The following is a 26,371-nucleotide window of genomic DNA, read 5'->3' on the forward strand; positions in this document are numbered from 1 at the left end:
TACTCAGGTGGAATGGAAATGACAACCAAGGTCTCTTCCTGGGTAGGGGCTGTGGGCACTTAGGTTGAGGTTCTTTCCCAACCATGTCCCTGCTGCTGGGCTGTCACCTCCAGAGACAGAACTGACCTCACTGTCCCCTTCACAGCCAAAGTCTTGGAACTCAATTATCAATTTCTGAGACAAAAGTGACCTCATAATCCCATATCCATACATCACCCTCTTTATGGGCAAGGACCTGCCTAGATAAAAGTATGCTTGTTTTATCAAATTGATCAAATTTATTTCCTACTAAAGATCTGAGAGAAGAAGCATTCTTTACAGGAATGTGAAATGTTGACAACTTTTCTATGTGCTCCCATGCCTCTCTCTTTTTTTTTTTTTTTGTTTTGTTATTTTCTTTCTTCCTGGTTGCTAGTTGCAAATTCGCTACCTAAAGTGCAAAGCCAATCCCACACCCAGAAATAAGATATTATTTATTACAGAGTTTTGCAAATCTGGATGCTGGAATGAAACCAGCACATCAGATAGAAAAGGAACAGCCATTATATACAAAATCTTATCCCTACATTCAGACCTTCCTGGCAGTCCTAAAGAGCCAACTGTTTACACATTGGTATGTTGGTTACATAATCATTTTATCACTACGCATGATTGTTGAGGAAGGGTCCCGGGTTGACCCCGGTTTCCTATCCTAGGGATGCATATGAGCGCATAAGGTGAAAAGTTCAGCTAAAGGACACTTTATGTAACAGTCTGGAGACAGATGTTAAAACAAGACTCAACTAACTGTGCAGGCTCCAGAGTGTCTGCACTGCAAGGACAGAATTCTTTGCAGGTTCTGTTTAGGTGTTTTAAAAGTCACTTTTATCTTTGTTAGCAGGGCAGACCGACCAAAACGGAGAGGATTTACATATTTTAGTTTAGCAATTGCAGGCAGGATTTGTTCTTTTAACTGGTAAGGACTACATATTCTGTCTTCAAACACCTTTTCAAGGTAAAGATTCATTGAATCCTAGAATAACTCAGGTTTCAAGAGAGCCCTGAACATCATCTTGTCTCACTCTGCTGCTCAAGGCAGGGTCAACCAGGTGAGGTTGTTCTAGGCCTCTGCCCAGCTTTGCATTGTCCACAAAGGAGCTGAAAATGTGCTCCATGACACGATACAGGGGGAGAATAAAGCCGTTCAACGGTGTTGGCCCCAGTATTCATCACTGAGGGTTGCCGCCTGTAAATGGCTAAACACAGGACTTTGTACCACTGATGATATTTGGGCTTGGTCATCCAGCCAACTTCCCACCCATCACAACATCCACATCTGCATCCCAGATCTTCCCAATCTGCTCTAAGGCCACCACAGGAGACCATGTCTGGGGCCTGCAAAACTCCATGTAAACAACATGCCTTTCTTTCCCCTGCCCATCTGGGTTCAGCAATCCCTTCCTTGTCCTATAACTGCCTGGAGATGGCTGCAGGAGAATGTGACTCGTCACCCTCCCAGGGACAGACGTAGGCTGACCAGTCTGTCATTCTCCCAGTTCTCCTTCCTGGCCTTCTTGAAGATGGGTTTGACATCTGCTTTTCTGAGGGACCTCTGATCCTCTCTGATTACTCTGGCACTTTTGAGACCACAATCCAGAATTTCCCACAGAGAAAGAGGGGCAGATGCAGGACTGTGTAGAACAGCATGGGATGGAGATGGCAAAGGTGATCCAGCAAACAGGGACACTTGCAATGAGCCTGTCCAAGGGAGCTGAGAGGAATCTCACTGTGCCACTGGGGTTTGTCCCTGGAGTCACACACAGAAATATCAGGGTTCTGTCAGACATCCACATCTGAGCTGGCCTCATGGACCCTTAAAACACATTGAGATATTCAGGGTCAGACACTTTCCCTTTTACACACAGAGTCAGGAGTCACAGTGTCTCTCTGCGCTCCTGTACCTATTCCCAAAGGCTGGGAGGCACCTCAGCCCCATGGTGTGTCCCCATGTTCTGCATTCATCTTTGATGTCCCTCATCATTAGGAATGGAAATTGGTTCTAGGAAACACATCCCAGTGCTGTTTTCTGGTGGTTCCTTATGGGATATTAGTCCCAACATGATGTCACCTCACCAAACTGTCTGTCACACAGGCCTTCATGGAACCACAAGAAATAGCTGATGGTGTTTTTGCTGGCTCGAGTTCATGTCAACTCACGTACATGATGTGCATGCTCACATCTCATCTGTACAAGGCAAACATGAACCTCTGACCTACTCATTCAGTGTAATTGCATGGAGGGGCAAAGAGCTCTGAGCTGGGGTGAGAGGTCAGTGCTGGACATGGTGGTTGTGAAGGGCCAGTCGATGGTGATTGACCAGAGGCTCTTTCTGTGGGGTGTCCAGTGCACAGGGGCACAGTCCAGACCCTGCTCTGCTGGTCCTGCAGGTCTCTGGCAGTAGGCCTGGCTGTGAGAGGACACTGCTGTGTGCCAGCCCTGCACACACACACTGTTCAGATATACAATGGTGTTTCATCTGTGGGACACTTTTGTAGGAATAAGCTTGAGAGAAACATTGCAAGAAGATAGAAACCATTATGCACTGCCCAAAGAAGATGACTTTTCCTTGTGGAAGTACTGTTACTGAGGCCAGTTCTGTGACACAAGTGCCCGTTGCCTGTGCCTGCCCGTGCTGACAGGAGTGACACAAAGCAGGACGGGGACCAAGCTGCCAGAGCACTCAGGCCTTGCACCAACACAAGGGATGAGAAGGAGAGTGTGGGAGTGGAACCAGAACAGCTCTGGAAGACCAAGCGCTGGTGCTCCCTGGCAGTGCTCCCATGCGAGAGCTCTTTTCCCCTCCACCCACCCACAGGAACTATCTCTGCAGCTCTAAAAAGCCCTTGCAGGATAGATATAGTGAAAAACAAGTCACTAAACAGCCCTTTATTCTGCTTAGAGACAAGAAGAGCACTGCTGCTCATTTAAAAAGCCAACAGTTATAAAAGAAAAGCCAACATGGAATTAGAAAGGGAACGACAACATTATCACAATAAGAAAACAACCAACACCACCAGACAATCCAGTTGACAGGCAGGGCCTGTAATTAGCTACATTAAAACTCCTATATAGAAGATGATGGTCAGTTTATTGCTTCAGAAAACTCTAGGAAATTAGTTTCCTAAGGGCATCCTTGAGCTCCTGGTTCCTCATGCTGTAGATGAGGGGGTTCACTGCTGGAGGCACCACTGAGTACAGAACAGACACCACCAGATCCAGGGATGGGGAAGAGACGGAGGGGGGCTTCAGGTAGGCAAACACGCCAGTGCTGACAACCAGGGAGACCACGGCCAGGTGAGGGAGGCAGGTGGAAAAGGCTTTGTGCTGTCCCTGCCCAGAGGGGATCCTCATCACGGCCCTGAAGATCTGCACATAGGACACCACAATGAACACAAAACACCCAAATATTACTAATATACAAACCGCAAGAAGCCCAATTTCCCTGAGGTAGGAGTGTGAGCAGGAGAGCTTGAGGATCTGGGGGATCTCACAGAAAAACTGGTCCAGGGCATTGCCCTTGCACAGGGGCAGTGAAAATGTATTGGCCGTGTGCAGCAGAGCACTGAGAAACCCAGTGGCCCAGGCAGCTGCTGCCATGTGGACACAAGCTCTGCTGCCCAGGAGGGTCCCGTAGTGCAGGGGTTTGCAGATGGCAACGTAGCGGTAGTAGGACATGATAGTCAGAAGACAAAATTCTGCTGAAGCTAAAAAGAAAAAAAGAAAGAGTTGTGCAGCACAGCCTGCATAGGAAATGACCCTGGTATCCCACAGAGAGTTGGCCATGGATTTGGGGACAGTGGTGGAGATGGAGCCCAGGTCAAGGAGGGAGAGGTTGAGCAGGAAGAAGTACATGGGGGTGTGGAGGTGCTGGTCCCAGGCTATGGTGGTGATGATGAGGCCGTTGCCCAGGAGGGCAGCCAGGTAGATGCCCAGGAAGAGCCAGAAGTGCAAGAGCTGCAGCTCCCGTGTGTCTGTGAACGCCAGGAGGAGGAACTGGGTGACTGAGCTGCTGTTGGACATTTGCTGTCTGTGAACATGGGGACCTGCCATAGGAGAAAAAGACAGTGACAAATTAGGGGAGACTTCTCTGAGCAAAATGAACATGCTGTTTCTCATTAAAACCTCCTCCCTGAAAGAGGGATATGTCAGTTTATTTTGTTTCTACAAAATGAGAAACATCTTTCATCACAACTTAAAATACAGCTTAGGCACCTGGTTTCCATGAATCATCTCTGGGGCAAGACCTCCAGTGTTGGTGTCAGAACAAGAATGGAACCACACTCCCACGCCAATCCCATACAGCAAGAGCACCAGGAAGAGGTGGAGAAACAGGGAAGGACACTGAAGTGTTCCTGGAAATTAAAGCAATAACAAAAAGGCAGACGGGCAGGCTGTGGAACCTTCTCCTTACCCGGCTGTGCTGCTGCCACTCACATAATGACACTGTAGAGCAAGTACTTTCAGAATGTTTTGTGTACCATGTTCCAGGAACCCTTCACCTGGAGGAGCAGCTGCTGAGGTGGAGATTCGTGACATGGACCCCATGGCTTTGGGGCAGAAGCTCTGCTGTGGAGGAGAGGAGACCAGGGGTTGCACTGGGAAAGGTCTCTGCACTGCAGGGGATGGCAGGGGGGGTCCTGAATCCCGCCTCCCCAGCATTTCTGGTCCATCTCCCTCTCCCTGTCCATGTCTGTGTTGCCTCTAGTTGTGTCTCTGTCCCTGGATCTGCTCCCTGTCAGTGTCACAGACCCCGTCCCACTGCTATATGCTCAGCTCTGTCCTGCTCACACCTCCTGGTACTGCCCAGGGGCAGCTCTGTGTGTGCAGGGCCTCAGGAGCAGCTCAGACAAGTCCTAAGGAGAACTCGAGTCTCTGTGTCTTCTCCAAAGAGAGAAAGAAATCCCCATCTCCCACTGCACACCCAGACAACCAAGAGTGGAAAACTGAAAGCACAGACTCCTTCCCTTGCAGCTTTTGCTGCCTTGATGTTGTTGTTCAGAAGGACCCTTTGCAATGTCTGTAGGGCTGATCTGGAGCTCTGGCAGCCCTGACCCACACAGCACCCTTCAACCCCACAAGCTCCCTGCCTGCCCTGCCAGGGGTCGCTGCTGCCATGGGATTTCCCCGGGCAGGCTGAGCGCTGACCCTGGCAGGCGGCAGAGTCCCTGTCCCGGCACAGCCCTGGGATGCAGGGACCCTGCTCTGCAGGACAACCCTGGGCACCCCTGGGTGCTCACCCGGCTTCACAGCTGTTCAACATTGCCAGACAAGAGCCCCCTCCTTACAGATCCCATAAGCTGTGCCTGTGCCAGTTTTAGGAGATGCCTCCAGGAGCTACAGCTGCATTGCCCTGCACCCAGAGACTTACCATGGCAAGGGCTGCAAAGGTTTCTCCTCCAGTGAGCTCTCAGTCATCCTCCCAACCCTGACCACCTGTAATCTCTCTCTGCCTTGCTCGTCTCCCTGAGATCCCCAGGCAGAGCCCTCAGCCCTGCTGTGCTGTGCAGAGGAGCTGCTCCTGGGCAGAGCTGTCTCTCTGCAGCACTGCCGCTTGCCAGGAGCTCCCTCTGTCCCAGGAGCCCAGCCCAGCTCAGCAGCACAGGAGCAGCCCAAGGCCCTTAAATGACCCCTCTGGTGGGTTTGGTGCTGAGTCCATGACCTCAGGCCCTGGAGGAAGCTGAAGAAACTTCTCAAAAAGTCAAACTCAGATGCAAACTCCAAAGTTTCTTGTTATGTTAATGGGTCCCACTGAGGGACAAAACTGAGAAACCATCCCCAGGGTTGGTTAGAGAAGAAAACTGGATGAAGTTATGACAGTTCAGGAAAAGCAATGTAAAGGTGGCTCTGATGATGAGTAAACTGCATGTGTTTCATTAACCAAAGGGTCAAGCCTTGACCCGCGGTCCTGGGAAGGCAGATCCTGTCCCTCCCACGTTGCCCAGGGCCCTTCCTGGACAGTGTGATGTGGGGCTGTGCAAGGCCAAGGGCAGGACTATGGTCCCACACCTCCCAGGTTCCTGGCTGGGGACAAGGAGGCCATGAGGCCCCTGTGCTGGAAGGACAAGGTGTCTCCTCACAGGCATCAGAGGTGCAGACAACAGCCATAGCCAAGGGGAGAAGGAGCTGATGTCTGGTGGGGCCTTTCAGCCTCTTCACATCCCTTGATCATCTCCAGGACAGCCTGTCCTGTGCTGTGGCATCCCCTGCACCTCTTTCCCTGCAGGCTGCAGACACCCCCCTGCTGCCCCACCTTGCTCTTGTCTGAGCATCTTCCTTCCTTTGCTGAGATCTCTGCATCCTCCCCAGCTGCTCCTTGAAGCACAAAGCCTTGGGCTGATGCAGACTCCCTCTGCTGACCTGCTCCACCACAGCACTGCCCTTCCAGTCACATTCCTTGCTGCTCATGTCCAGCCTGGACCTCCCCAGCTGCACTTTGGGCCATTATTTCTTTCTCATGCTCTTTCCCACTATTTAGAAAACCTCCACCACCTCTGAAACCACCCTTCAAGCACTCTCAGCCTACTCCTGCACTGCTGCAGCCTCCCCAGCGCTGCTGGGCCAAAGCAGCCCAGGTCCCTCAGCATCCCACACCATGTGCACAAGGTGCTGAACCTGCCTTGGCAGAGCCCTGCACTCTCCAGTTCCTCCCTGCTTCTCCAAACTGGGAAGCCGCACACTGGCACACCCCCGTGTGTGTGGGGTCACACCAGTGCTGAACCGAATGGGATGAGAACTCCAGGTGTCTGGGTCCCCACGCTCCTCCTCATGCAGCCCCGTGTGCAGCTGCCTTGTTCATGGTGAGCGTGCACCACGGGCTGGTGTGGGGACCTTGGAGTGCCCAGGCCCTTCTCCTCAGGGTCACTGCTCAGTATGTCAGGTCCTCGTCTGTCCTGACAGATTGTGTTGTTCTCCTGCCCCAGTACAGAACAGGTCACTTCATCTTGTCAAAATTCAGAGTTTTCTGAATGGGTGAACACCAGATTTTCTCAAGGTCTGGATTGTCCCTTGACTGAAGCTCCATTTGCTCATCTGTTAGTGTTTGCAGTCAGGTGGTTTATCCTAATGAGGTTTTCTCTCTCAAGATAACACCATGAGGAGTTATAGAACATTACAAATATCAACTCATGGAGAAACAGTGGGGGCTTTAGGGTCCAGTACTCATCATGCCAGAACTCTGGAGTCAAAGTGATAGATCCCCTTCATGTTGGAGAGCAGCAGGAATGCGTGGAGCTCTGCCTGGGGACAGACAATGTCAGCTGAAGGTTGAGGAGTCACCATGAGAGGGCAGAACAACATGGGCAATGTTGTAGTCACTGGACATCAGCTGCAGACTCACTGATGAGAAAGAGGAATTAGATGAGGCCTCCTTCAGACAAATGAAAGAAGCTTGGTGTTTTCAGGGCGGTGTCCTCGTGGCAGACCTGAGATATCCCAATATCTGCAAGGTACCAGCCATCCAGGAGGGGTTGGAGCTCATTGACAACACCTTCCTGACACGGGTGACTGAGGAGTCAGTGAGGTGAGATGCCCTGTGGGACTTCACACTTACAAACCAGAAAGAGTTGGTCAGGATGGAACAGTCAGGGATGGGAAAGTGGAGCTGAGGCTCCTGGGAGACGATCACAAGGCAAAGAGCAGGATTTCAGGAGAGCAAGCTTTGGCCTGCTGAGAGACCTGCTTGGGTCCTATGGGATATGACCTTGGTGTCTGCAGTGCTTTTCTCTCACATCTCCTCCCTCCTCTCTCCCACCTGCTGTTGTGCAGCGTTTTTTACCCCTTCTCAAATAAAACATCACAGAGGTGCTGCCAACATCACTGAGTGGCTCAGATGTGGCAAGGCGTGGGTCCATCTTGGAGCAGCTGAAATGGGCTCTGTCTGATGTCAGTCGAACACCTGTTGTCTTCTCAGAGAGGTGACAACTGTAGCACATCCACACTCACCCCCATTTCCAAGACTTTACCACGTAAATCCATTAGATGTTACAAACTGCTTTATCATGAAGAAGAAACGGAAAAGATCTTCTGTCAGCAGCCTTAGAATGTCTCCAGTCAATAAAAAGGTTCCTATGGGGAGCTGTAGTTGCCTGATATTCACTGGCCAGGCAAAGCTGCAGGTGCCAACAGTTCAAAGGATCTTGGGCCAACTTATTAAAATGCCTGCCTGGTGGGCAACAAGGGTGATGCTCACCTGGATCTGGTACTGACAAAGAAGGAAGAGCTGGTGAGGGATGTGAACATGAGTGTCCACCTTGGCTGTCGTGACCAGGAAGTAGTGGGGTCCTGGGCACCAGAGAGGAGGGAGGAAGGCCAGCAGACAAAGGCAGCACACAGGAGGTGGAATCAGGGGAAGCTGCAAAGCATGAATTCAGAAACCTTGGCCATGGATGCAGTGATGATTCCAAAACTGCCCTGGACTAGATTCCTAAAGGGGAGGCTGAGGGCAGCAAGATGAGCTGACACTGCTTCCTTACAAAAAAAAAAAAGAATAGACAGGGCGATCATGGGCCTGCTGCTGAATTTCATACGAGTAGAATCAGACAGGACTGAGGTTCTCCATGGCTTCTTTGCCTCCATCTTCACCAGAAAAGTCTCCTGGGACTTGGTTCCTGAAGGCAGGAGTCTGGAGAACATCCAGCAGTGGATGGGGCTCAAGTCAGGGGTGACCTGAGCAAACTCAGACACCACTACAGAACAGGAGATGGGTCACTTGACCAGCTCCCTGAACACAAGTGTCACTGTGCACAGCACCTGAAATTCCCAGGTACAACCACCTCTTGGTCCAGAGGATTGTGATTCCTCTTGAGTTGTCCTGTCCTGTCTCCTGTCTCAAGTGGTGCATCAGGTACTGACTTTACAGACATATTGTTTTGTCCTCATCAGTAAATGCTCCAGATCAATGCTCCAGAGGCTTGCAAGAGCATTTTCAATGTTAATGAGCCCTCTGCTGCCATGATCCTGAACTGCAGCTATTGAAACAATGAACAAACCCCTAATGAAGTGAAAGGCAGAAGCAAAACACAAGATTCTGAGGGTGTTTGGGACCCCATGAAGGGCCATCACTGACACAGGTGTGAAGGAAACAACCAGTGCAGGACACAGCTTCCAGTGCTTGACTGTCCTCATGACTGGGAAGTTTCTCACTGTCTATAGCAACTTTTCAAGCCCAAACATCCAGATTGTTTTTTCCTTTCTTGTTACACACTAACACAGACCATAATATACTGCCTTGGGCACAAGAATATTGTGGGGGATGATGCTGAATGACTTGCTGACTTTCAGGTAACAGACCATCAATGTTCTCCCCACGTCCACAACCCTGTCCTTTCCTCACAGAAAGCAAAGAGAATGGACAAGCACAACCTGCCCTGGGTAAACCCCGTCACCTTCTCTTCCAGACACCCAGAAATGGGGTCCCAGTGGACATGTTCTGGGGCACAGCCCTTAGTTCCCCTGCTCACCCATTGGCCATTTTGAAAAGTGCACACACTGTGTGAGAGCTGCCAGTGGTCAGGGAGTCCCCTCAGTCTCCATGAGCTTTCCAAGATGGTGGAGAGTGGCCTCCCTGTGACATCGTCCTGCTGTCTCAGCTCCTGGGATGCTGCCCCTGCTGTCCCATAGACTGGAAAGGATTGTGTTAGTTCCAGTGAGACCTGACTTGATCATCATCCACTGCTGGTTGTTCTCCAGATTCCTGTCTCAAGTCACAGAGGCCTGGGATACCTTGCTGAAGAAGATGGAGGACAAGAGACACAGAAATTCTTTCCCTTATTAAATTCGTCAGTGGGCAGATGGTGTATTCGTTTCTCCTTCAACTGTTCCTGCAGTAGTAACAGCTTATTATGGGCCCTTGAATTGCCTTACAGATCTGGACTGAATTCTGATTTGGGCTGTTCTGTGCTTGGAGGCTGCTGTCCTTGCAGACCAGATGAACTCACTTCTGCCACCCTGCCTGGCAGTTCATTCCACCCGTGTCACAGCTCTGTCTGCAGCACTGACAGCTCCAGCTCCCCAGTCAGGTCCCTGGCTGAGGCCATTGCCTCACATCTGGGCTGGACCACCCCAGCTGTGGCACCAGCCCAGCTCTGACCTGCCACAAGAAACCTGGTACCAAGTGTCCAAGAGCCCATGTGTGCAAAGGCTTTGCTTCAGAGCACAGACATGAGATGGTCAAAGACTGATGAATGTCTCTCTAGACCTGGAAGTATAAAACCAGAACAAAATGCGTACATTCCTTCAACTGAAGATATTCCTCCCTCAGCTTGGAGAAATCAAATCATTTGCTGTAACATTCCTGGTGTCCTGCCTAATGATGGGAAAATAAAAGATGATTCTCATACCAATTTATTGTTTAATACAAAGAACAAAATGCTGGAAAGAAGTGTTGCTGCAGAGGAGAGAGAATCAACATCACTTATTACTTGAGGTTGTTTCAAAGGATGTGTCCCTGCAGACCCAGGGACACCTGGAGGGAGCCCAGAGGGGACAGAGAAAGGGACATCATGGGCTGCTCTCGTGCTGCTGAGCTGGGCTGGGCTCCTGGTTCAGAGGGAGCTCATTGCAAGTGGCAGCGCTGCAGAGAGACAGCTCTGCCCAGGAGCAGCTCCTCTGCACACGCAGCAGGGCTGAGGGCTCTGCCTGCAGCACCGAGGGCAGAGGAACCAGGCAGAGAGAGGGAAATGCAGTCTGGGGTGGGAGGATGCTGAGAGATCACTGGAAATGAAATCTTCTAGGATATTAAGCATGTGGTTGCAGAGCATTGTATCTGTAAATCTTGGCAGGATCTCAGAAAGCTGTCACATTGCAGAGCCTACGAGAGATTTAAGTACAGCTCTCAGAGATTCTCTGATGCAGAGGAGAGGATGAGCTGCAGAGCAGGGGTTGACTTCTGCACTGCCAGAGTGACAAGACGTGAATGCTGCGTTCTCCCCAGCATGGCTGTGGGGTGTAAACGTAAATGTGCAGGCAGGGGTGCCCAGGGCTGTCCTGCAGAGCAGGGTCCCTGCAGCCCAGGGCTGTGCCAGGGCACGGACGCTGCCGCCTGCCAGGGTCAGCGCTCAGCCTGCCCAGAGAGATCCCAACAACACTGGGAGGAGACGCTGTGGGGGGAAGGAGCGACCCCCAGCAGGGCAGGGCAGGGTCCTTCTGCTGCTGGGTTCTCTGTGGGTCAGGGCTGCTCACAACTCCAGCTCACTGCAGAGCACTTCCAATTGGAGGGTTCAAAGAGAAGATCTATGCAGGTATTACTGTAAAGATAATGCTGCTGTAGAGAGAATTCAGAAACCTCTGTATGATCCCCTGCAGTGCAGATTTATCCTCTGAGCGGCCTCCTTGGCTCCTCTCCCACCCAGCAAAGCCTCTGCCCTCAGGGCCGGGGGCTCCAAGGCATGAAGCAGCTCCTGTGCAGCCAGAGCTCCAGTTCCTCTGCAGAGCACAGGGGCTGAGAGCAGCTGCCCGGCAATGTTGGTGTCTGGGAGGTGGCTGCACAGCTGGGGAAGGGTGACGCTGTCTGAGTGCCCGGCTGCCTCTGCCCTGGCCTCTCTCACACCCACCCTCACGGGATGTTTCCTTCTTGCTCCCCTGCTCTGGGTCACTGCTGTTGGGATCTTGTTCTTGCCGTCAGGCTCTCTGGGGATGGCAGTTTCAGTTGCAGAGTCACAGCCTGATCTTGTGGGTCCTTTCCTGCAGGTGTGTCCATGGGAACACGTGTCCCAGCTTTGCTCTGACCTGTGGTGTGTGGGTAATGCAGTCTGGGGCAGGGTAATGAGCTGAGTCTCCCTGAATCAAATCACATTATTAGGACATTTTGCTATGTCTTTGAGTTTTCCTTCTAAGCTGTAAGCTCCACATCAGGATGCAAACGTGTGCTATAGCACCTTAGTGTTATCTGAGAAACACATAGAGGTTACATCATTGAAAATGCTGTTTGGTTTGAGAAATGAGCCATGTCTGTCTTGGGCTAAATGTGGGGTGCTGAGATCTTAGGAAAGGGTGAGATGTCATGGCTCCATATGGCAATGCTGAACCCCAGGACTGTCCCCTGCCCCCCCATTACCATGACCCCCTGCTGCAGAACAGGGCTGACTCCTCGGCAGCCAGCGGGCACAGGCCCTGCTCCTCACGGCACCTCCAGCCAGCACCACCCAGGGCTCAGCCATGGAACTGGAGAAAGGTCTGGAAAAGGACAAGGGGTGTGGAACCAGGGAGGGTGTGTGAGAAATGGCTTTGATTTTGGTCAGAGAAATCTCCCCTAAATCCTCACTGTCTTTTCCTCCTTGCACAGGTCCTCATGCCCACAGACAGCAAATGTCCAACAGCAGCTCCATCACCCAGTTCCTGCTCCTGCCGTTCACAGACACACGGGAGCTGCAGCTCTTACACTTCTGGCTCTTCCTGGGCATCTACCTGGCTGCCCTCCTGGGCAACGGCCTCATCATCACCACCATAGCCTGGGACCAGCACCTCCACACCCCCATGTACTTCTTCCTGCTCAACCTCGCCCTCCTGGACCTGGGCTGCATCACCACCACTGTCCCCAAGTCCATGGCCAACTCTCTGTGGGATACCAGGGTCATTTCCTATGCAGGATGTGCTGCACAACTCTTCCTGTTTTTCTTTTTAGCTTCAGCAGAATTTTACCTTCTCACCATCATGTCCTATGACCGCTACGTTGCCATCTGCAAACCCCTGCACTACGGGACCCTCCTGGGCAGCAGAGCTTGTGTCCACATGGCAGCAGCTGCCTGGGCCACTGGGTTTCTCAGTGCTCTGCTGCACACGGCCAATACATTTTCACTGCCACTGTGCAAGGGCAATGCCCTGGACCAGTTCTTCTGTGAAATCCCCCAGATCCTCAAGCTCTCCTGCTCACACTCCTACCTCAGGGAAACTGGGCTTCTTGTGGTCAGTGTCTGGTTAGGATTTGGGTGTTTTGTGTTCATCGTGGTGTCCTATGTGCAGATCTTCAGGGCCGTGCTGAGGATCCCCTCTGAGCAGGGACGCCACAAAGCCTTTTCCACCTGCCTCCCTCACCTGGTCATGGTCTCCCTGTACGTCAGCACTGCCATGTTTGCCCACCTGAAGCCCCACTCCATCTCCTCCCCATCCCTGGATCTGGTGGTGTCTGTTCTGTACTCGGTGGTGCCTCCAGCAGTGAACCCCCTCATCTAAAGCATGAGGAACCAGGAGCTCAAGGATGCCGTGTGGAAACTGACAACTGGATTTCTTCTGAATCTATAAACTGTCTGTCTTCTACATAAGAAGACATTCTCATTGCAGGTTCATCCTGTGTGCACTATTTTTTGTCTCTACTTGTGAGTTTGGTTTTTTTTATGATAATATTTTTATTCCCTTTGTAATTCACTGCCTGCTTTTCTTTTCTCAGTGAGTGTCTGTGTCAATGTGGAATCATGTTCTCTGTGTTTAAGCAAAATAAAGGATCCTTCACCAATAATTTTCACTGACATTCTTTCTCCAAGACCTTTCTGGAGCTGCAGTGATAGTTCCCATGCGCATGGGTGGAAGGGAAAAGAGTCCAGCATGGCAGCCCTGCCAGGGAGCACCAGTGCTTGTTCTTCCAGAGATGTTCTGGTTCCACTTCCACACTCTCCTGCTCATCACTTGTGTTCGTGCAAGGCCTGAGTGCTCTGGCAGCTTGGTCACCGTCCTGCTGTGTGTCAGTGCTGTGAGCGCAGGCAGGGACAGCCAATGGGCACTGCTGTGACAGAGCTGGCCTCTGTAACAGTACTTCTATAAAGAAAAGTGATCTCCTATGGGTAGGGCCTGAAAGTTCTTCTCCCTAGGTTCTTCTGCCAAGAACATGCCCAAGAAAGTTACCCACAGATGAAACACCATTGTTCAGCTGATCAGTGTGTGTGTGCAGGGCTGGCACACAGCAGTGTCCTCTCACAGCCAGGCCTCCTGCCAGAGACCTGCAGGACCAGCAGAGCAGGGGCTGGGCTGTGCCCTGTGCACTGGTCACCCCATCAAATCTGCCCTAATCATCATGGACTAATCACTCTAGCCCAGATCTGTCACCCCAGTTCAGAGAGGTACTTTGTCCCTACGGTACATACAGGCTGGGGGACGAGATGCTGGAGAGCAGCTCTGCAGAGAGGGATCTGGGAGTTCTGGTCGACAGGAAATTGAACAAGAGCTACCAGTGTCCTTGGAACCAAGAGGGAACCATGTCCTGGTGCATCCAGCACAGCACAGCCAGCCGGGCAGGGCAGCCGGGCAGGGGGGGGTGGATTGTCCCGCTCTGCTCTGCGCTGGGCTGACCTCAGGATATAAAGCTACTGGAGAGTGTCCAGAAGAGGCTGCAAATTTGGTGAAGGGTTTGGTGGGGAAGCCGTATGAGGAGTGGCTGAAGTCTCTGGGTTTGCTTAGTTGGAGCAGAGGAGACTGAGGGCAGAGCTCATGGGGCTGCAGGTTCCTCAGCAGGGGAGCAGGAGGGGCAGGGCTGAGCTCTTCTCTCTATGACAGTGAGAGAAACCGAGGGAATGGCAGAAGATGTGCCACGTCTTCCTGCACCAATCTCTAGGCACTTGAAGGACAAGGAAAGGATTGCTGAACAGAAATGAGTGGAAAATCCAATGAGTCCCAAGAAATGCTCTGTACCAATTCCAGAGCTTTAGATCCCTGGGAAAGAGCTCAGTGACAGTGCAGCCCATCCAGCTGCATCTGTGTCCCTCACTGAGCAGCACAACCAGTCTGCAGTCACTCCATGGTTCTGCAACCAACCTGTTCTGCAGAGCATCACTGCCAGTTTGGGGCCCTGTGGGGAGCACAGGGAAGGGGCCAGGAGCACCAGAGCAGATCAGAGGAGGGATGGGGGAGGTCAGACAGGAGCTGACCTGGGCTGGAAATGGCCTTGGAGAGAAAAATACTGGTGTTCAGCTGCCCCAAGAATATACCCAGAGCTTAGGGTGCAGGGCCAGAAGTCCTTGCTGTCCTGGTGCTTCACCAGGCCTGGGAAGTAGCTGGAGAAGGATTGGTGTCCCCCACTTGCCATCTCTTAGTGCATCATCCCTCGTGAAGGGTGGCATGGAAAGCAAGTCTGGGACCCTGTGTCAGGTCTTGCACTGAAGAAAGTATTCACCCAGAAGCCACATCATTTTGCTCTGGTACTTCAGTCCTGGTGCTCATCACATGTCCTTAAGACAAACTTATGCACCCCTCTTGTCAACCTTACCCCAAAAGTCACGCCTAGACAAGGCTCCTGAGCTGGGTCTGAGCTGGAGAACTGGGGTCCAGCTGTGACCAGAGGAAGGACAAGGCCTGTCCTGGGTCCTCTAAAGGGCTGGCAGCCTCTGTGATCTCCACCAGAAAAGGAGCCATTCAGGAAACCGTAGACGATCCCCATGCCCTTTGGAGGCCCTTAGTAAGCGTTCCTCTCTCCAAATATCCAGCCCAACTTGTTACTGCATGAACAACCTGGAGAAACTGCCCCAGGACCCTCATTCCAGACCCCACCTCCTCCACCCCATACAGGCAGTGCTCTTCCCATTATCACTGCGATGGTTCCAGGGGACCCAAGAGGGGAGGAGATGTTGGGTAGGGATATGGTGTCCTTCAGTACTCCTCATGGTACCTCCTGCTGGGCTTTGTGCCACTGGCCACCACCCTCTGAGCCTGGATGTTCAGCCAGTTCTCAGTGGTGCTAAGCAGGAATATGCCCATGAGCACACTGGGCTGCACTGGGAGGAGCGTGGCCACCCAGTCAAGGGCAGTTATTGCCCATCTTGACTCAGCACTGGTGTGGTCACATCTGGAGCGGTGTGTCCCAGTGTGAGGTTCCCCATTCTGGAGGAAAGGGTAGGAGCTGCCATGTGGCCAGAGAAAGTCTGGGTCACATGTGGAGATGTTGAGAGACGCAAACTTCTTCAGCCTGGTGAAGGGGAGGCTGAGGAAATGTGCTGTTTTTACTGAAATTAAGTTAATTTTCTTCATGCATTTTGAACCTCTCTCCTTCATAGCCAGTACAGTCTTATGTTTAGATTTACTATCATAACAATGAGATAACGCTGATTCTTCCCTGGATTACAGTTAATGTTTTCTTTTAGCAGCTTTACAGTGTTTGCCACTTGCTCTGAAAGGAATGTCAGAACTCACTGAGATCTTGGCTGTTGTCAGGGAAACCAAGGACTTCTTTGGCCATCTGGCTGCAGGTGCAGATTGGCAGGAGGGGACACAGACAGGACAGCACCTGGATTGACATGCAGGCTGATCAATGAAATATTCCCTATGATTAGCGCCATGCTCAGTCTAAAGCTGGAGCCGGCTTTTAGGGCTTGTTACATCCGTTACTCTGGGTCTTCCAGCTGGTTTGGTTGTTCCATTCACAAGTTTCATTCTGTCAGGAGTTCGATGTCAGTTCGGCCTTTTGCGGTTCTACCATTCTGCAGTTGGCCTTTGGGCCTTTCTGCCTGTTGCCCTTTTGCTCTCTCTTGCTGGGATGGGCTGCTCAGGAACAAGGTGCTCCCTTCTGCAGGACTGGCTGTTCCGTGTGACTGGAGTTACATGGGGGATAGCACTGAGTATATTTTCTTAATTTAATTAATCTATTTCTATTTAATTTACCTGGACTATTGTCAGGGAAACCAAGGACTTCTTTGGAGTGCAGCTGCAGGTGCAAATTGGTAGGAGGGGGCATTGACAGGACAGCATCTTGATTAACATCCAGGTCAATCAATGAGCTATTCTCTACCACTAGCGTCATGCTCAGTATAAAGCTGGAGATGCCTTTTCCAGCCAGTTAGTTTTGGTTTTCAGTCTACTTTAGTTGGCTCTGTTCGGAAGTTCCATCCTATTGGGAGTTCAGTGTTAGTTCAGTTTTATGGTGTTTTGCTGATTTTCAGTTGGCCCTTGGGCCTCTCTGTCGTTTGCACTTTTACTTTCTCTTACCTGGATCAGCTGTTCAGGACCAGGGTGCTCTCTTCTTTTGGGCTGTCAGTTTAGCACAAACGGAGTTATGTGGGAGATTGTACTGAGTATCATATGTTCTACTTTATGTATGTTTTAGTACGTATATTTTAGATTATTATTATTATTAGTGTATTTTTTTTTATTGTCTTATTATTATTTTTTTTCTAAACCCACATGTTTCTCCCTTTCCTTTCAGTTCTCTCCCTTATCCCACTTGGGGACTGGGAGCAGGATGTGAGCAGTTCTCATGGTCTTAGTTGGTGGTTGTAGTAAAATCACGACAAGAAAGGGCACTAGTAGCTTCAGAAAACTTGAAATCACTTTCCAAGATGATGGCAATTTCTTTCTTTTTTTTTTTTTTTGGTAGAGGAAAACCATATGAGAAAGGAAAACCATCAGAAACTGCAGCTATGGAGGTCCAGAGTGGAGCTCAGGATACAGAAATGTCATTCTAAGCACAGTGCTGTTCAGAAGGACCCTGGATCAGCCATGACTTTGTGTTCCAAGGAACAGCTGGTGAGGATGGACAGACAGCAGCACAGGTGGGGACACACTGGGGTGAGAACAAGGTGGGGAAGCACATGGGGTGTCTGCAGCCTGTGTGGAAACAGCCACAGGCCTGGAGCAGTGTAGGATGGACTGTGGTGGACATGGTCAAGGGTGCTGGCAAGGCTGGATGTCCCTGCAAGAGCCAAGGTCTTTGTCCCCTTGGCTATGCCTGATGTTCCTGCCACCGAGGTCTAAGAGGAGACACATGGTTGTCATGGCCATGGCACCCATTGCCTCCTTGCACCCCCAGGGAGTGTCACACCATTGTCCTGCACTGGGCATCGCACTCCCCACATCCCCAGGAGGAGCCCTGAGCCACAGGTGAGGGACAGGATCTCCCTTCCTAGGGGCAGGGGCTCAAGGCTTGGCCATTGTCCTTCATCAAACAAACCAAGGGTTTTCTCAGCATCAGAGCTGCTGCACTTTGCCTTTGCCTGATGCAATCACAGCCTCCAATTATCTGCTCTAACGAGTCCCCGGGGAGGCTTTGTCAGTAACAGCCCTCAGTGGGGCCCATTAATGCTTCAAGGTACTTTGGAGTTTGCTTCTGACTTGGACTTGTTGAGCAGATTCTTCAGTCTGTGCTTGGTATCTGAGGTTCATGGACTCAGCACCAAATACGCCATGGGGCTCATTAAAACACAGAAAGACCTAACGAGCGATGTTTCTTTCTCTAATTTTCTTCAAATCTTCCAGACTTGTAGAAGTAACTGGAGAGGTTTCAATGGGACATTGCTGATGAAGATTTCAAAGAAGATCTCATAAAGGAGGGTTTTTTCTTTCAAGGGTGTTTTCTGTCATTTTTCAGTGTATAAAGGAAGTGACAGCAGCATTCTACACTGGACATTGATCCAGAGGGTCTCCCGAAGACATCTGGACAGGCAGGAGAACAGTCCCTTGGGGCTGGACACTGTATGGACAACCTCGCTCCTCACCCCCCACCCCCAGTCTGCCGGTTCCCTCATTGGCCACCAGAGACTGCATCACTTTTCCTCACATCAGACTTCTCCACTGAGCTCTGCAGGAGATGCTGCAGCTCCTGTGCACCAGCTCCACCTGCTCTCCTGTGCAAACACTGCACAGTTTAATAAACAGTAAAACACTTTCCTCAGCTGTGTGTGTAAGCTGGATCTGATGAGGTCCACCATCCACAAGGGACATCCACACAAGAACTGGTCTAGACAGAGAGACAGGAAAGGATAGCAATAAACACAATGAACGTGTTGACTGCCATGTTAATTAGAGCTCTGAAGAAGGGGGCAAGTTTGTAACTCCCTGAAGCTCAAAGCAGGAACCAGACAGTTGAGAGGAACTGAATGACCAAAGAGCAAGTGGAGGAGAAACCTGAGAGCACTGGGAAGGGCAAATGTCCAGACAGTGCTGGAAAGTTGTCCTTTGACAGGGACATTGAATCAGGAGAGGTGGGAACTCCTGAATGACGAGGGAGATGAAAAAATAGAGTGTTGGTAATAGAAGTACAGGGGAAGACCGATATTTCTTCTTCTACCCTTAGTACACTTCCCCATAGTTCACTTTTTGGTCTTTAATTTTTTTAATTAATATGTTTAAAAGAACAAACCACACTCAAACCCACACAAATAAACAAACAAACAAAAACCCAAACAAACAAATAAAAAAATAATTAAACAAAAATCTCCAATCGAACAAACAAAGAAAAAAAAACAGGAGAAACAAATACCCCACAAAACCAAAGCAAAAACAAACAAACAATCAAACCCAACAAAACAACAACCAAAACCAAAACCAAAACAGCAGGAACAACAACAACAAAACAAAGCAGAAACAAAACAACAACGCAAAGGTGCACCTTTCCAAGCAGACATCAGTCATCAGCTGTCTCATCATTAACAGCCAGTGCCAGTTTAGGGGCCCCAGTGTACCTGAGGTGCTGGCCTGGGATTGGCATCTATCACACAGGACCTGGGGAGACCAGAGCACCTTGCAATGCAGGTGGAGCCTGGGCAGGGCTTCCCAGGGCATCTACACTGGCACCAGGTGTTTGTGTCTCTGGAGCTGAAGACGTTTGTGTCCTAAATCCATGCCCAGTTCTGGAAAACTCTTTCCTTTTCAAAGAAAAGAACCCCCCCCCTAATGAAAAATAAAGAAAAGTATGTTGACACCTTCCTTTGCTTTGGATCTTTGTCTTCAGTTCTTCTTCTTTTAATTTTCATCGACATTAACTGACATCTGATGGGCCTACAATCATTAAGCCAAGATCATTTTGTGTCTTGCATAGCGCCCCATGCCCTCTCAACCTTCCCTGCCCAGGACTCCTCACACTTTGCCCAGAGCGAGTCACACTGAGGTGTTGGCTGGTTCACTGGCTGAGATGCTGGTTTAGATGGTCACCTACAGCACAGGTGGATCCTGCCCCATCATCGTCTGCTCTGCTCCAGTTAGAAACAGAGCCCAACATCACAATGGGATCATAAGAGAACTGAGGTTGAAGGGACCTCAGGAGTCTGCAGTCCAACCTGTCAGAAACTGGGTCACACCAAGGTGTTCAAGCCTTGATTCAATCCGAGTTTTAGCAGGACTAGAGGAGTGATCATCCCTTTGTACTCGGCACTGGTGAGGCTGCACCTTGAATCCTGGTGTCAGTTTTAGGCCCTCATGACAAGGAAGACATTGAGGTGCTGGAGAGAGTTTAGGGGAGGGTGACAAGGCTGGTGAAGGGTCTGGAGCACCAGTCTTATGAGGAGCGGTTGAGGGAGCTGGGGCTGTTCAGCCTTGAGAAAAGGAGGCTGAGGGGAGACCTTGTCACTGTGTACAACTGCCTGAAAGGAGGTTTTATCATGGTGGGTGTTCGTTTCCTCTCCCAAATAACAAGTGATAGGACAAGAGGAAATGGCCTCAAGTTGCACACGGGGAGGTTTAGATTGGATATTAGGAAAAAATTATTCAGGGAAAGGGTTTTGAAGCAGCAGAACAGACTGCCCAGCAAGATTGTGGAGTCACCATCACTGAAGGTGTTTAAAAGACACCTTAGGGGCTCTTAGGGACATGGTTTAGTGCCAGATTTAGGTTATAGTTGGACTCAATGATCTTGAGGGTCATTTTTGATATTTTCTTTCTCAGAGGACCATGCAACCTCCCTGAGAGCCAGGACTTTTCTGAGGGCTTTGAGAGATGTCTCATGGTCACACCAGCCAGTTCCACCAGCTCCTGTCTGTCCCTTCCCAGACCAAACCTTTTCTCCATATCCCAGCCCTCCAGGTGAGTTTCTGGGACACAGCAAATGCTGCCCAGGTCTTCTGGGCTTGTTCAGAGAGTACAGCAGGCCAACATGTTGATGAGCTCTCTGTGCACCTCAAACCTTTCCTGACCATTTTTCTCCGTGCCCCACTTGTACCCAAACTTTTTCACCTTCAAGCTGTGGATGAGGGGATTGAGCAGGGATGTGGGGATGGTGTTGAAAAAAGGCTTTGTCAAACTGTCTTGTGAGGGCTGTTATGGGCATCCCACAGTCAAGGATGAAGGTGCTGTAGAAAACAGTGGCATGCTGAGAGGTCCAGGTAGAGAAGACCTTGTGCTTGTCCACACTGGGGTAGAGAGTAGTGATGCATCCATGGGATACCCATATGAACAGGAAGGGAACAAATGGCTCCAGGGGGACAAAATGCCTTCCAGCCAGTTCTTTACCCATCGCAGATGCACCATCCAGGCCATGAGCTGCAGCTTCTCCAGGAGATGCTGTGGGATACGGTGTCAAAGGCTTTACTGCAGTCTAAGGACACGACACCCACAGCCTGTGTGGCGGATTCACTCCCCACGACAGACTTTCCCTCATCTGCTCAGCCGGTCACCTTGTCATAGAAGGAGATCAGGGTGATCAAGCAGGACCTGCCTTTCACAAAGCCACGCTGATTGGGCCCGATTGCTTATCTTGTATGTGTGACCTCACAGTCCTTTCCCAGCCATGTTCCTGCTGCTGGCCTGTCCCCTGCAGAGGCAGAAGTGACCTCACAGTGCCCTGCACAGCCATTGCCTTCCTACTGGACTATGAGTTCCTGAGACACAAGTGACCACATGGCATCATACCCAGGCATCACCCTCCTTGTGGTCCAGTGTGTGAGGTGATAGAACTGAGCTCCTTTCATCAAATGTATCCAATAGATTTCCTATCAAGGGTTTGAGTGCAGAAACGTTCCTCAGAGGAGCTGCTGTATTTACTCTGGGGCATTATATATCTCTCTTGATAGAGCTCTCCAAGGAAAAGAGTCATGGAATCCTACAATACTGCAGGTTGGAAGAGACCCCTGAACATCATCTCTGTCCCACTGACCTTTATGGCACCCCAAGGTTCATTTGTGCTCCCTTGGGTTCATCTCATCATGTGCACACATTGGACATGCACATGATCTGTATGGTTACAACTTATCTGTACAATGAAAACATGGGCTTTTGACCTAGTATTTCATAGAATTGTAGAATGTCCTGAGTTGGAAGGAACCCACAAGGATCATTGAATCCAACTCCTGTCCCTGCACAGGACACCCCACTGTTCACACTGTGTGTCTGAGGACATTGTCCAGTCTCTTCTTGAACACTGTCAGATTGGGCCGTGACACCTCCCTGGGAGCCTGTTCAGTGTCCAGCACCTCTGGGTGAAGAACCTTTTCCTCATGTCCAACTGACCCTCCCCTGGCACATTTTTCTTCCATTCCCTTGGGTTCTGTCAATGGTCACCACAGAGAAGAGATCAGTACCTACCCTTCCTTCTCCCCTCATGAGGAAGCTGTAGCCACCATGAGGTCTCCTTTTAGTCTTCTTTTCAGCTCTGATGCTGAGAAATCCCTGGGATTGATTTCTGAAGCAGAAAGGAGAAGCCATGACCTCCAGGCAATGGGAAGGGGGATCCTGTCCCTCACACACGGCTCAGAGCTCTTCCTGGGACCGTGGGATGTGGGCGTGCAAGGCCGAGGGAAGGACAACACTGATACAACAACTTCCAGCTTCCCCATGGGGCTGCAAGGAGGCACCGAGGCCCCAGTACCATGAGGACAACATGGCTTCTCCTGGGCCTCAGTGGCAGAGACAATTCCCATGACCAAGGGGACAGAGACCTGGGTTCTGTGGGTCCCTTCCAGCCTTGCCAGCGCCCTTTGCCATCTCCACACAGGCTGTTCTACACGGTCCTACCCCTGCCCCTCTTTCCCTGCAAGCTGCAGACACCCATCTCGCTTCCCCACCTGCTCTCACCCCAGCATTTCTGCACCTGCACTGCTGTGTCTGCACCCTCACTGGCTGCTCTTTGGAACTCAAACCATGGGCTGATCCAGCTCCCTCTGGGTGACCTCTTGCACCACAGCACTGCCCTTCCACTGACATTTCTTCCTCCTCATATCCAATCCTCACCTTCCAAATTGCACTTTGCATTTTTTTTTTCTCTCTTCTGCTTTTCCAACTACCATGGAAAGCTCAGCCGCTTCAGAAACTGCCCTTCATGCAGGGAACCCAACCCATTAGGCTTCTTGTGGTCTTTTACCTGACCTCACCATGATTTTCTAAATCCCATGACTGCTACGGGCCGCTCAGCTTCTCTGACAGACACGACCATGTTCCTGCTGCTGTCCCGTCATGTTCTCAGGTGGGATGGACATGATAACACATCTCTAAGGCATCTCCTACCCATCTCCCGGGTAGGGCCTGTGGGCACCTAGGCAGAGGTTCTTTTCCAGCCATGTCCCTGCTGCTGGGCTGTCACCTCCAGAGACAGAACTGACCTCACTGCCCCTTCACAGCCACAGGATTCTGATTGGATTATGAGTGTCTGAAACACAACTGACCTCATAATACCACACTCATCCATCCTCCTCCTTAGCACCCAGGACCTCCCAAGACTGAAGCGTGTTCTACTCAGTCCTATACCTGCCCCTCTTTCCCACAGGCTGCAGACACCCATCTCGCTTCCTCACCTTGTTCAAATTTGTCAAATATATTTCCCACTAACACTGTGAGTGAAAAGCACTCCTCACTGGAACTGCTGTTTTTATGTTAACACCTTCTAGATCTCCTCTACAGCCTTATTTTTCATTTATTTATTTATTTTTATTATTATTATTCTACCTATTCCCTCTCCAGAAACCTCTCCAAGGCAAAAATTCTGTCAAATCACAGAATAACTCAGGTTTACAGAGAGCCCTTGTCTCACTCATCTTGTCTCACTCTCCTGCCCAGGGCAGAGTAAACCAGGTGAGGTTGCTCAAGGACTCCATCATCCTCAAAGGCACTGAAAGTTCACTCCGTTACATCATAGGAGGGGAGAATAAAGATGTTCAACAGTGTTCCCCAAGTGCTGGTCACTGAGAGATGACACCAGTAACTGGCTGCATGGAGGACTTTGTACCACTGATGATATTTGGGCTTGATGGTTCAGCCAGTTTCCCACCCAGCATCCACTTCTTGAGCCCCATCAGCACCACTCTGGCCAGAAGGAGACCATGGCTGAGCCTTGTAAACACCCTGTACACAACATGCCTTTCTTTCCCCTGTCCATTTGGGTTCAGCAGTCCCTTCCTTGTCCTTCACATTCCTGGAAACGGCTGCAGGAGGACGTGTCCCATCCCCTTCCCAGGGAGGGAGGTAGGGTGGCCAGCCTGTTATTCTCCCAGTTCCTACTCCTACTCTTCTTGAAGATGGGTTTGAGGTCTGTGTTTTCTAAGGACCTAAAAACCATTCTGGTTTCTATGGCACTTTTGACATAAATATCAGGGTTCTGTCAGCTGTCCACTGGTTTCATGGGCTCCTTATGCACCCAGGGATTCTCAGAGACAGAGTCTGTCCCTTTTACACACAGAGGCAGGAGTCAGAGTGTCCTTCTGGCTTCCTGTTGCCACTCCCAAAGGATGGGAGACACCTCACCCCTGTGCTGTGTCACCTGCTCTGGACTCATCTGAGATGTCCCGCATCATGAGGAATGGACACGGGGACCTCAGTCAAAGGAAGCACAACCCAGTGCTGCATTCAGGTGATTTCCCATAGGTTGTTCCTCCCAATATGAAGTGAGCTCAAGACCTCGTGTGTTCCACAGGCCTTCACAGAATGGAAAGGAGTAGTTGATGGTGTTTGTGCTAACTCACGTTCATGTCACCTCATGTACATGATGTGCATACTCACATGTCATCTGTCCAAAGCAAACATGGACTGCTGAACCACTCATTGAGTGTCCATCCATGGAGGGAAGAACAGCCTCTTTCGGTGAGAGCGCAGGGCTGGAAATGGTGGTTGTGAGGGGCCAGTCCATGATGATGCCCTGTGGCTCCTTCTGAGGGGTGTCCAGTGCACAGAGGCACAGCGCAGCCCCTGCTCTGCTGCTCCTGCAGGTCTCTGGCAGGAGGCCTGGCTGTGAGAGGACACTGCTGTGTGCCAACCCTGCACGCACACACTGTTCAGCTGTACACTGGGGTTTGCATCCATGGCCACTTTCATATGCATATTCTTTAGAGAATCTTTGGAAGAAGACCTAAACCATCATGCCCTACCCATAGGAGATCACCTTTCTATCTGGAAAGGCTGTTGTGAGGCCAGCTCTGTCACAGCAGTGCCCATTGCCTGTCCCTGCCTGCACTCACAGCACTGACACACAGCAGGACGGGGACCAAGCTGCCAGAGCACTCAGGCCTTGCACCAACACAAGGGATGAGAAGGAGAGTGTGGGAGTGGAACCAGAACAGCTCTGGAAGACCAAGCGCTGGTGCTCCCTGGCAGGGCTGCCAGGCTGGACTCTTTTCCCCTCCTGCCATGCACAGGAACTGTCCCTGCAGCTCCAAACAGGCCTTGGTGAAAGGATCTCATGAAGAAAAGTCACTACAGGGCTCTTTACTTTCTTTAAATACACAAAGGGCACAGTCAGTGGTTATAAGAACAGCAGAGAGTGAATTTACAAGGGGATGACAACATTATCACAATAGAAACACCACCAACAATAAAAAATAGAGATGACAGGCCAGACCTAAAATTAGTTACATTAAAACTACTATGCAGAAGGAGATGGGCAGTTTGTTGTTTCACAAAATAATCCAGTCATCAGTTTCCACAGGGCATCATTGAGCTCCTGGTTCCTCATGCTGTAGATGAGGGGGTTCACTGCTGGAGGCACCACCGAGTACAGAACAGACACCACCAGATCCAGGGATGGGGAGGAGAATGAGGGGGGCTTCAGGTAGGCAAACATGCCAGTGCTGACAACCAGGGAGACCACGGCCAGGTGACGGAGGCAGGTGGAAAAGGCTTTGTGCCGTCCCTGCTCAGAGGGGATCCTCAGCACAGCCCTGAAGATCTGCACATAGGACACCACAATGAACACAAAACACCCAAATGCTACTAAAAGACTAACCATAAGAAGCCCAAGTTCCCTGAGGTAGGAGTGTGAGCAGGAGAGCTTGAGGATCTGGGGGATTTCACAGAAGAACTGGTCCAGGGCATTGCCCTTGCACAGTGGCAGTGAAAATGTATTGGCCGTGTGCAGCAGAGCATTGAGAAACCCAGTGGCCCAGGCAGCTGCTGCCATGTGGACACAAGCTCTGCTGCCCAGGAGGGTCCCGTAGTGCAGGGGTTTGCAGATGGCAATGTAGCGGTCATAGGACATGACGGTGAGGAGAGAATACTCTGCACCAAACAAGAAACAAAAAAAGAAGACCTGTGCAGCACATCCTGCATAGGAAATGACCTTGGTATCCCACAGAGAGTTGACCATGGATTTGGGGACAATGGTAGAGATGGAGCCCAGGTCGAGGAGGGAGAGGTTGAGCAGGAAGAAGTACATGGGGGTGTGGAGGTGCTGGTCCCAGGCTATGGTGGTGATGATGAGGCCATTGCCCAGGAGGACAGCCAGGT

At 50.8% G+C, this 26,371-nt stretch overlaps 1 protein-coding gene across 1 annotated transcript; it reads right to left on the minus strand.

The window, feature by feature from the left end:
* Positions 1-426: 426 nt before the first annotated feature.
* On the minus strand, positions 427-26,123 carry LOC136105618 (olfactory receptor 14J1-like). Its single transcript, XM_071812854.1, has 2 exons — positions 25,573-26,123; positions 427-430 (listed from the first exon to the last, which is right to left on the minus strand). The coding sequence occupies exons 1-2, from the start codon at positions 26,121-26,123 to the stop codon at positions 427-429; spliced, it is 555 nt and encodes a 184-aa protein (XP_071668955.1).
* Between the last annotated feature and the right edge of the window lie 248 nt (positions 26,124-26,371).

This window comes from Patagioenas fasciata, chromosome 10 (genome assembly GCF_037038585.1).
Source record: "Patagioenas fasciata isolate bPatFas1 chromosome 10, bPatFas1.hap1, whole genome shotgun sequence".
In the NCBI taxonomy this organism is placed as follows: Eukaryota; Metazoa; Chordata; class Aves; order Columbiformes; family Columbidae; genus Patagioenas; species Patagioenas fasciata.

What these genes read in the sequence shown, in the direction of transcription:
- LOC136105618 (XM_071812854.1), bottom strand. Translation starts at nt 26,123, where the DNA reads ATGTCCTATGACCGCTACATTGCCATCTGCAAACCCCTGCACTACGGG.